Raw genomic sequence first — 11,140 nt, 5'->3', positions numbered from 1 at the left:
TGATATTTAAAATGTTTATTGTTTCATCATTAAAAGTTCTCTATAGAAGGATGGCAATGCTATTTCAGTGCATATTATATGGAAAAATCATACCTCTCAAGTGCCTAGCCTAGAAACCAGAGACAGCACTATGTCTAATTAGTGTGCAAGGTCAAGAACACAATGCTGTCAATGCAATTAATATACAGAAAAAATACACAGCTATTAAATATAAAAAATTCTGTGGCCAAGTGGAAGAGTAGCAGGGTATTACATTGACATCTAGGAAAGCAATGTGGGCATGGGAAAAACAGAACTCATTTCTTGGGCAATTGACTGGGTCAGGTCATAAAAAAAATTCAAGAATCTGGGAGTTGTCGTCAAAGTCACACTTTTGTGTGAAGGCAAGTACTATCATTAGCCACTGGTTTAGAAGATTTTCAAAAGCATGTAAGGTATTTAGCTGAACAGGTCCCACTGAAAGTCAATGAGCCATGCTTCTAACTCACTTAGGCACTTTTGAAAATGTCCACCTTACTCATTAGATTCTTCTGTTACACGTCTTTACAGGTGGCTGAAATGCTATCTGCTAAAGATTCACTTTCTGCATACCTAGGACTTTATTCTCCAGTTCCTTTACAGCTATGGAGAATATTGCTCAAAGCTCTTACCCACAACATTGTGTGGCCTTAATAGACTGACAGGTAGCTGTATACACTAGACTAAATATCTTGAACATACAATATCACATATGTAACTATCATGATTATCAGACTTGAAATAGTCAGTTTTATAGTTCATTTACATCCGTGTAAATAAAATAATCCCCTTTCAAACGAAGACAGACAAGATCCACTTACTCTGTGCTTTTTTATACTGAAGCACTGTAATTAAGACCTAAGTAATCAATTTTTATCATGCCTGCACAGTTAGCTTTCTAATCTTCATTTAAAAAAAAGTTGAATAAAAATAGATTTTAGAAGTATTTTTGGTCAGCTTTATTGATACATCTAATATAATCAAGCCTGGCTAATCTGCATTAATCCACTGTGTATCACAACGAATGTCTAATAAATAGGATTTGCATCAATTAAAAACAGACAATTGAGAGGTATGCAGAAAACTTGTCTTAAATATTGTAAATTACAGGTGACAGCCTTATGGAACAAGAACTACAATTATTACAGATAACATTACTGTTAACAGATAATGCATGAACTGAAAGACTGACAAAGTCACTAGGAAATCATTTCAGTCAAAGACTTGCAAAAAAGTTGTGCTTTGACTGTACTGTATATTAATATAGCAATCAATTTTCTTACGTAAGTTAAATACCTATGATTTAAGGGTTAGTCTACATTTGAAAAGCCATTTTACTCAATATATACTATGTATAAAATAAATTAAAAAAAGGGAAGCGGGGAAAATATTTTGTATACATTGCAAACATACATCAGTAGTTCCATGAATGAACATTTTACCTCCCCTTTGGTAAGATGTGAAAAGTTGACATAAGAACAAAAACATACAATACTTATAAATAGAAACTGTTCAACACAGATTTTTTGAAAATGGAATTAAATGTCAGTTTTCTTTTCTCACCAATGCAATTTAAATTTTGCATTTTATAGCATCAATAAACTTACACATAAGAGATTTATATGTCACACCCACAGAAGAGTTGAGAACAAAAAAGGGGAAGTACTCCTTTAAGGGTGTTAAAAACATAGGAATTAGATCCCAGAAAATAATTACCCGCTTATTGGCAGAACAGCTGCCCCATCCCCAAGCCAGTGGCATCAACACTTCAGTCGTAGTGAGGTATGAGCAGAACAGTCTACACCTGGTACTCCCATCCAGTACGCATACCCCCACCAAAACACACTGACAATCTACACATTTGCTTATTGACAATGTTGCGTTTTGGCAGCACAATTGCTTACTTTGTACATCATATTTTAGTCACCATGGTCAAAAGAAAAAAAAAGATAAAATGTATCTAACTCAATATAGCTGTTGCTCTTAAAAGAAACTTTAAAAAACTCTTTCAAGGAAACTATTTAAAAATTCTTGTTCCAGCATTTATATGTAGCATAAATACAAAAACAGAATGGAACCAACAATTACAATTTTTAATGACGTGAGATACTAAACATATTTAGATAAAAGGAAGTGAAAACAAAGTGTCTTTCCAAACAATAGAAACCTTGAAATCCATCAGCAAGTCAGTGAAGATAGTACACTTACAATGAACAAGGTGAAAAGGAGCATCTAAAATACATCAAAGGCTTGCTATGCTATTTCTCCTTATTGCCCATTCTCTCGTTTGTATGGATGGCCACTGAATGATAAGATGTCTATGATAATTCTGTACTAAACTCCTTTCACCACTGCTGCCAGCTGAAGTCGTCATTGCTGCCGAAGACCAAGAAAAATCCTAGGATAGTAGCAAAGATGACAGTATTCCCTGTGAGGACGAGTGCACATGCTCCCCACAAAATCTGTGGACAAGGGAAATTTAGTTACATATGCAGAGAACTAGACAGCAGAAGCAACTAAATGAGACAAAAAGAACAGCGTGCAAAGTTACTGAATGTGGTCTGAAGTATAACAATTCACTGATGCAAGGACAAGTTTGTATGTTATGATTTGAAATTAAACCACAAAGCCCAGGTACACGTTGACACATTTTAACAATTCTCTCACAGTTGGTCCGGCACCCGAGCAGCTTTCCCCCATTGGTAGAGTTCAGGTACAGCTGTTTTTTTACCACCATATCATCTAGACCTGCTCCAAGCAGGGTTAGATAACACAATAATAAACACGTCTGCTCTCAATCTACCCTGGTGCTTCTTTGGTTGCTAGCCCCAGTGCTAGACTTGCCTAAACGTAGAATTACAGATGCAGCCCTCTAGAAAAAAAGTTATCTTGGTAACTTAGTGGGATTTTCAAAAACCATCTAAAAGGAATTAGGTGCTCAGAATCCATTAAAAGTCAATAGAAGTTGGGTACCTGACTCCCTCAGGCACTTTTGAAAGCCACACTCTAGTGGGAAGTTTCCCACTAGGAAAGAACTTTAAAAAAAAAAAAAAATCTTTATTTTCTGATTTTCTCAATGGAATTAAAGCACACTAGATATTCTTTTAAAAGGTGTAAGTGAAAGAATACAAAGCAGTACAGAGTGTTTTGAGGGATTGAAGAGAATTATACATTGATTAGAACGAGGGCCACTCATTTTTTCATAATTCTCTGACATCCTATATTTTTGTTTATTGAGCCTAACAAAAAGAAGAAAGAGAAAGAGAAATAGCTGACCACCAAGGAACTGTCCTTTCTAACTATTACATAAATGGTCTCCACATTATTTGGAACATTTCTAGCTTTGTTTCTGTGGGTAAGATTTTATATTGCTGTTGTTTTCCTTCTTGAATGTTTGCAGTGTTGTATACATTTTCATCTACTCAGGTACACTTTAAACATCTTAGCTTAAAAGTTATATCAAAATGTATCAGCAAAACTTTAAGCTCAGAGAAAGTATTACACAACATGGAATCATTTAGCAAAGAACATGTTCCCATATGGAAATATTACTAACCAGTTGTGCTCTGGCAAATACTATAGGTAGTCCAAATGCTGAGACAACAATGCCTGTTGTAAGAAATATTGCTAGTTCCTTGCAAGCATTACTTGTAGCATCTGTTTCATCTACTAATCTTCTTGCTATGCAGTATGGAATAGGAGAAAGGATGTAAAAAAACAGAACAAACAGTGGCCAATATTGGCTGGGGAAAAGAAAAAAAGAAGAGTTAATATTCCCATTTCTTCACAGTAAATACTTTGTCGCTTTTCCTGATATACACCCTTATGAGTATACTTTTATCCCAAAAGAAGCCCCTACCACAGTGATTGTTGTATAAAGCATATTAAGAACTACAGTTTCTTGCCCCACTTTTTAATCCCTTTCCTCTTCAGGCAAAACTTTAAAAATGGGGCATTCCAACATGAACTGACAGACATATTGGCTCCAGTTCATTTATGTGGGAAGTGAATGCCATAACTAAGGTGGGGCCACCAATGAAAATGTTCTGGCAATAGCCCCGGATGTTCAAGCCCGGGGCTGTTTCAGCTGACCTCAATAACAGTGGAGGAAAACAGGTTGAGAGGGAGTTCTTGTCCATGTTTTTCTGGGAGCCTCATTGCATCATTTAAGAGAACCAGATACGATCAACTCCACTCTGAATATTTTAGCAACCAAGCCAAGCTTTACAGGATTTAAAAGCTGCCCATAAAAAAATTATCTGTGGAAGGAGACAATTGTTCTCCACAGACATTTATAAAAAAAGCATGGCAATGGAATGAATGCCTCCATAATATTTTTAAGAACTTGGAAAATTAATATTTTGGCAGATATTTTAAGTTTAGAGTTCACTCAATAAGAAGGGGTCACACAAAGTATATTTAGCACTACACCTGACATTCAACACAGAGAAAGCAGGGAAAAGGATGCTACAGGCCAAAATACAGACCCACGAGGACAACTTATCCCACAACAGCAGCGCAGGATGTCATCCTACCTAGCAAGAGGTGTTTAGTATAATTTTTTCATTTTACCATCAGTTGGAAGGGCAGGACAATTTATCAAACAGACCTGGTATACGAAAGAAACTAGAAGGGCCTGCCCTTTGGCTTGATGGTCTACAAGCTTGTCTATCAGTGAATCTAGAGAGATAGGAGAGGTAATATCTTTTATTGGACCAACTTCTGTTGGTGAGAGAGACCAAGAAGTTGGTCCAATAAAAGATACTACTTTGCCCTCCTTATCTCTTGAATATTCTGGGACTAACTCAGCTACAACACTGCATGTATCAGTGAATCTGTCAACTATCCAATAGAGTTTGTTGGACAAAGTGGCAATCACACTGGCAATACACTTCACTACCCATTTCAATACATGCTAAAACCCTTTTCAATCGCAAGTACACAGAGGTTATAGGATAAAAGGAGTATTTGAGAAACATTTTTCTGATGCTTTCCTTAATGGTTTGTATTTAAGACTATCCTATAAATATTAGTTGATTTCCCTTTTCTGACCAGATAACTGCAAACTAGTTCACAGGTGACCTTTTTTGTGTTTTCCCCAACATTTTCAATCCATAATCAAAAAATTGCCCATAGGAACAGGCCAGTGTGCGGCAAAAGGATTTTCACTACACTGGCTCTGGAGGACAGGCTATTCAGTAGTGAAAGGGCCATGAGGTCAAAGTGTATTAAAACTGTGTACATTACCTATTGTACTGTGGAAGAGCACATCCAAGCATTAGGAACATTAGTCCAATTGCTCCCCCAAAGGACAGACTAATCAAAGCTGTAAGGAAAACACAAATCAAGAACAGGATGGTCAGATTGTTGGACCACATGGAACACTAGTACACAATCTGAAAGCATTAACTATATTTTTGGCTACTGGCAAAGCTGAACAATATCGACACAAGTCAAGGGTGTCATTGCAGTAACAGACTCCTCCTGCTGCACTAACAGACTTTCAAAGTTAAGGTGGAGGAGGTAATATCTTTTATTGGACCAACTTCTGTTGGGGAGAGAGACAAGCTTTCGAGCTTACACAGAGTATCCTAGAATATCCAACAGGTTTCAGAGTAGCAGCCGTGTTAGTCTGTATCCGCAAAAAGAACAGGAGTACTTGTGGCACCTTAGAGACTAACAAATTTATTTGAGCATAGGCTTTCGTGGGCTACAGCCCACTTCATAAGATGCATAGAATGGAACATCTTCTGGCTATTGGCAAGCTGACTCATCAAATCCTAGATTTACTCTAATCTTCATTTGTATCGTATCTATACAACTTCAGAATCTTCAATAACATTTTTCATAAATCAAATCCTAACTTTAAATGGACTGATCCATACAAAGGAACAAAAGCTTTCTGAAATCTCTTGGGAATACCTTATGTTTCTGTGAAGTTAAATAACTCTGATCTCAGGATGTTATTTAAAGAAAGAGTTACAATAAAGCCAGCAGGCTGGTTAAGAATTGGTAAGACTTCAGCTTCTTGAAAATCTGTCATTTGCCTCCAAATGTTTTTGGATAAAAACGAACACACGGAACCAAAAGCACCATATCTTAATGGGGAACAGGTTTAAAACGAAATCTAAAATATTCCTATATTAGTAATTCCTTTAACATTTTAAATGCGCTAGAAGTAGCCTCAGGTACTAGCTCTGCTTCTGAGATCTCTCACTGATTTTTGCTGTATAATTGTATTTTCTTTTAAAATAACCCACACAAATAGAGGAAACTGACTGAAACTGTGTACGGGGTAAACAGTACAATGTCTGATGGGCAAAATGCTGTCAAATTAACGTAGGGCCTGATTCAGAGTCCTCTGAGGTCAGAGTTTTTGTTAGCTCCATTGTCTGGAATGGGCCATCAAACACAAACTGAATAATCGATTTTGAAAAATATGAAAGGAAAACACTTTTTACAGTTCCAAAAACTCTGTTCACTTCTATTTTATTGTCTGAATCTATACTGGGAAATTGGTGTGTATATACTACACAGCTTCATGAGAAACCTCTATTCATTCTCATTTCTAGCTTAATCATACCACCAAAGTTAAATCACGTTTTCCTCACAATAGGATTAATAAATGAAGTAACCCCATGAGGTTACATTAAGGGACTTATAACCTTTCTTGTGCTTCAGAAAGTCCCAAGGTGGATATGATAGTCCCACTTGCATCATCTTTGTTCTTTAAGTATTAACAGGTGAAAACATGTAGCAAACAAAGAGGCAAGAGCCTCACTTTAAATTACATTCAAAATTTCATCTAACATAGACTTTGTTTTAAAGCTTAATATAAATGTTCATGTAACCAAAGTTACATTTTTGTGTAGTACTGAATACAAGTGTACAGAACCTTTTACTGTAATACCAATAAACATCTCCTTAAATTAAATATGAAACAAATGAGAAATAAAACGCTCTGATGGCTTGGAATCAGTGGAAAAAATCTGGGAATTTGAGTTTCAGTAGATTTGAATGAATCCTACTTAATACACAAATGGTAGCACTTTAAAAGATTTAATTCTGAAAAGCATAGTAGCTGTAAAATTTAATTTGGCTGTATATCAAGTTAACATTTTCATTGGTAAATAACCTAGCAGTTTTAAGAGGACATCATTTGACAGGATGATAAATGAGGATTGAAAACAGTTACGCTTTCACATCAGTCAATGGGACTATTCCTTTGGTTTTCTGACTTCTATTTTCTGATTTAAAAAAAACCTGATTTCTAGTGGATGCAATTACCATACTTTATTTTTTTATATAAACTTGGACATCTGAGTGTGTGAAATAAAATTATATGAGGTATATGTTGCATGTGACTTGACACTCATTTAGTCAAATATAACTTTAGAATAACATTTAAAAAAAATATCACCTAAGAGAAAAGGTTTCAGAACATAGCCTTGTGAACAATTATCCGTATCTGACCTATGATACCAAACAATGAATAAGCATAAGGCAGTGAGTTTATCCAAAGGAGGCTGGGCTTCTTTGCTAAAATCTTATTGTGCTAAGCGAATATAAGTCCTTTAGAAATAGGTCCAGTTGTATTTTTTGCAAGTTTGATTATGGGATATTCCATTCAATAAACAGGATTTGTGGCTCATTTCAAAGTTCAGCCCATTTGCATTATTAGTGTGACATTTTTAGCCAGAAGATGACTTTCACTGGAGGAGCGAGGGAAAGCAAAATTATTATTTATTGCAGAATTTACTCTTTGTAGGTGTTTAAGATTTGACCTCCTGATTTCTGTCTGCAAAGGCGCCCTCACGAACGTGAGCCAAGGGTAAACAATCAAGTGCTACAGGCCTACGGCTGTTTTCACGTGGAAGCAGCTCCCTTGTTGTCAAACCCAAGTGGGGACAAGGTACGGGTAGTGTCTGCCTCCACCAGCTACATCCCGGCGGGGGGTGCTGGGCTGCCCTGGGTCAGCCACACGGAGGATAAGACCACTCAGACCTCCGGACCTGGTCTTCCCCCACAGCGCGCTCACCCCGAGCGAGCGAGCGAGCGCCGCGCTCCGTCTCTCGCGGCTGCTCAGCGCCCTGGGGGCGGCCAGGCACCCCCCGGCCCAGCCGCTGCTCCCTGCCAGGGAGACGGGCCCCGCCCCAGGGCGTGAAGGCTCTGCCCCGGCGGCTCCCCCAGCTCGGGGCACGGGGTGGAGCTGGGACATTGGGTCTCAGCGGCGCCCATCCGCCTCCGCTCCCCGGCCCCTCCCAGCGCCGACAACCGCTCCTGCCCCCAGCACCTTTGATCCCGGCCATAGTGCCGCCACCGTTCCCCTCACCGGCCGCCGACACGGAGCAGGCCCGACCCAACCCCCGGAAGTGCGTGTGCGGCGAGACGAGGCCACTCTTCCGGTGAGAACTGCGCAGCCGCCAAGGCAGGAGCGCGCCCCTCCGTCATGTGACTCGGGCGCTGTGACGCCCTGCGCTAGTGGGTGTTTCGGGGAAGGAGGCGGCTGCTTAAAGGGCCAGTACTGCCGCGGGGAATCCTTAAAGGGCCAGAGACAGCATATTACTCAGCCTCCCCAGACCAGCGAGATGAAGCGCTCAAGTCATACCCCCTTCAGCCCGGCCCTGGATCGCTCCCTGCTGGGCGCAGATGCCATTAATGCCTTAGCTCTTACCTCAGAAATATTGCAACCCCCCCCCCGTGCTTTCATTATGGGAGACGCTCCTCTGTAAAACAAATTCGTTTCTAGCCCTTGTGGTTGGCTGACACTGTGAGCCAGGTTTCAGAGTAGCAGCCGTGTTAGTCTGTATCCGCAAAAAGAACAGGAGTACTTGTGGCACCTTAGAGACTAACAAATTTATTAGAGCATAAGCTTTGCATCCGAAGAAGTGGGTTGTAGCCCACGAAAGCTTATGCTCTAATAAATTTGTTAGTCTCTAAGGTGCCACAAGTACTGTGAGCCAGTCAGACCAGGATGCTGAAGACAAATCAAAACATCCCCACTGTTGTTATTTTGTTATTTTTCAGGCAAATTTAATTTGGGTCTGAGTCATGATTTTTGAATGCTTGAGGTTGGCAATTCTGCCTGCTCCTCCCTCCCACCTGAACAATTTCAGATGTTGTTGGATGTATAACATAGTTTCCCATCCCTTTCAAAGGAGCCACACATAAAATAGGTAATTACACACTGAATGCAGAGCAAAGGAACTTGGAGGGAGCAAATAGTACAAAGTGAAAAAGGCCCTCCATGACCCACATGCTTTTTGCACATCTGTATCTAGCTTAAGTTCTCAATAAGCAAAACCAATTTACTACGTTTTGCCAAAAAAATTTAAGGCTCAGTCCTTCAAGAGGATGATTCGGTGTGGTCTACATTTAAGTTTAATGCAGTAGTTCTCAACTGGGGGTCAAGAGCCCCATGGAGGGCTGCAAGCAGATTTCAGGGGGTCTGCCAAGCAGGGCAGGCATTGGACTCTATGGGGCCCAGGGCAGAAAGCCCAAACCTGAGCCTAAGCCCCGCCGTGGGGGGATGAAGCCAAAGCCCGAGCAACTTCGCTTTACAGGGTACCCTGTGGTGTGGGGCCCAAGTCAATTGCCCTGCTTGGTTGCTTGCTACCCCCTAATGCCAGCCTGGGCTTTTCTATGCAGAAAAACTGTTATAGTGGCACAAGTGGGCCAGGGAGTTTTTATAGCATGTTGGGGGGGAGGGGGCGGCAGGCAGGGCTCAGAAAGAAAAAGGTGGAGAACCTCTGGCTTAATACATTAGGCACTATATGACCCACAGAAAGTTTACAATATTAAAAAAGTTTATTAACACAAATATCAGGGGGTAGCCGTGTTAGTCTGTATCTATAAAAACAACAAGGAGTCTGGTGGCACCTTAAAGACTAACAGATTTATTTGGGCATAAGCTTTCATGGGTAAAAACCTCACTTCTTCAGACGCAGCACAAATGAGAGCTATAGTGCATAAATTGGGTCTATAGATTCAGTTGTTAAGGCCAGACAGGACCACTATGTTTATCTAAACTGACCTCTGATCTAGTGCATAATACAAGCCACAAAATTTCAACCAGTGTGTCCTGTAGCAAGCCCAATAACTTTTGATTGAACAAGAGCATCACCATTTAGGTATGTCTAGGCTGCAAACAAAGTGTGTTCTTAACTCAGGATAGCAAAATTGAATTAAAATGGCAGAGAAGATACAACTATTCAGCATTTAACTTGGGTTAGCAGCTCACGTTCAACCCAGGCTGCATGGCAGGCTTGGCCTAGAGCTGTTATCCCTTGTCTTCCTGCTGTTATAAGTAACCCAGGTTTTAACCAGCTGAGTCTGTGACTAAGCCAAGACTCCCGCTAGTAGGGCTGGCCGAAGGGACGCAGGCTGGGCTCTGGGCACTGCAGCATATACATTAAAACATGTAGGGGGGAGGGATAGCTCAGTGGTTTGAGCATTGGCCTGCTAAACCCAGGGTTGTGAGTTCAATCCTTGAGGGGGCCACTTAGGGATCGGAGGCAAAATCAGTACTTGGTCCTGCTAGTGAAGGCAGGGGGCTGGACTTGATGACCTTTCAAGGTCCCTTCCAGTTCTAGGAGATGGGATGGGATGTGCCCAGGAGGGAGCATGTATTGTGATCAGTGGGGCTGGAGTCAGAGGCCCGTGTGCAGTGGAGGGGCCCCCAGCTCTGAGAGGGCCCCAGGAGCTTTGGGGAGTGGCTCAGCCCCAGGCAAGGCGCCCTGCATAGGGTGTAATAATCTTCCACTCCTTCAGCCCCACCTGCACCCAACATCGCTCTTTGCTAACGAAACAAGCTGAGGACACAAAATCACTTCCAGACACCCTTAACTCTGCCTGCGCTGGCCCGCAGCTCCAGCGCTGTGGCAGGGCAGAGGCCCAGCCTGGGAGGCATTCACATTGGGAATATGGGAAACAGAAATCACATGTGCACCTATTAGACATTGCTAAGGCTGCGAGTCTATCACAGAAGTCATGGATTCTGGGACTTCTGCAACGGCTGGTGCGGCTGACCCCAGGGCGCCGGGGCCAGCTGCACCAGCCTCTACTTGTGTGGTCCAGGAGCAGCAGTGATGGTGCCCTGGGCCGCCCCACCCTGCCCGGAGCA

At 41.2% G+C, this 11,140-nt stretch overlaps 1 protein-coding gene across 1 annotated transcript; it reads right to left on the bottom strand.

Annotated features, from left to right (window-relative positions):
• Window positions 1-8,410, bottom strand: LEPROTL1 (leptin receptor overlapping transcript like 1). Its single transcript, XM_024215976.2, has 4 exons — window positions 8,312-8,410; window positions 5,266-5,344; window positions 3,575-3,761; window positions 1-2,480 (listed from the first exon to the last, which is right to left on the bottom strand). The coding sequence occupies exons 1-4, from the start codon at window positions 8,325-8,327 to the stop codon at window positions 2,364-2,366; spliced, it is 399 nt and encodes a 132-aa protein (XP_024071744.1). The 5' UTR covers window positions 8,328-8,410; the 3' UTR covers window positions 1-2,363.
• Between the last annotated feature and the right edge of the window lie 2,730 nt (window positions 8,411-11,140).

Source organism: Terrapene carolina, unplaced genomic scaffold, assembly GCF_002925995.2.
Source record: "Terrapene carolina triunguis isolate 2854851 unplaced genomic scaffold, T_m_triunguis-2.0 Scaffold136, whole genome shotgun sequence".
Lineage (NCBI taxonomy): Eukaryota > Metazoa > Chordata > Testudines > Emydidae > Terrapene > Terrapene triunguis.
Note: the sequence above shows the minus strand (reverse complement) of the source record. Positions and strands in the feature narration are given on the sequence as shown.

Coding starts and splice junctions, on each gene's coding strand:
- LEPROTL1 (XM_024215976.2), bottom strand. Junction 3,762..5,265: donor GCTCTTCCACAGTACAATAG/GTAATGTACACA, acceptor TCTTTTCCCCAG/CCAATATTGGCCACTGTTTG. Junction 2,481..3,574: donor TATTTGCCAGAGCACAACTG/GTTAGTAATATT, acceptor CCTTGTCCACAG/ATTTTGTGGGGAGCATGTGC.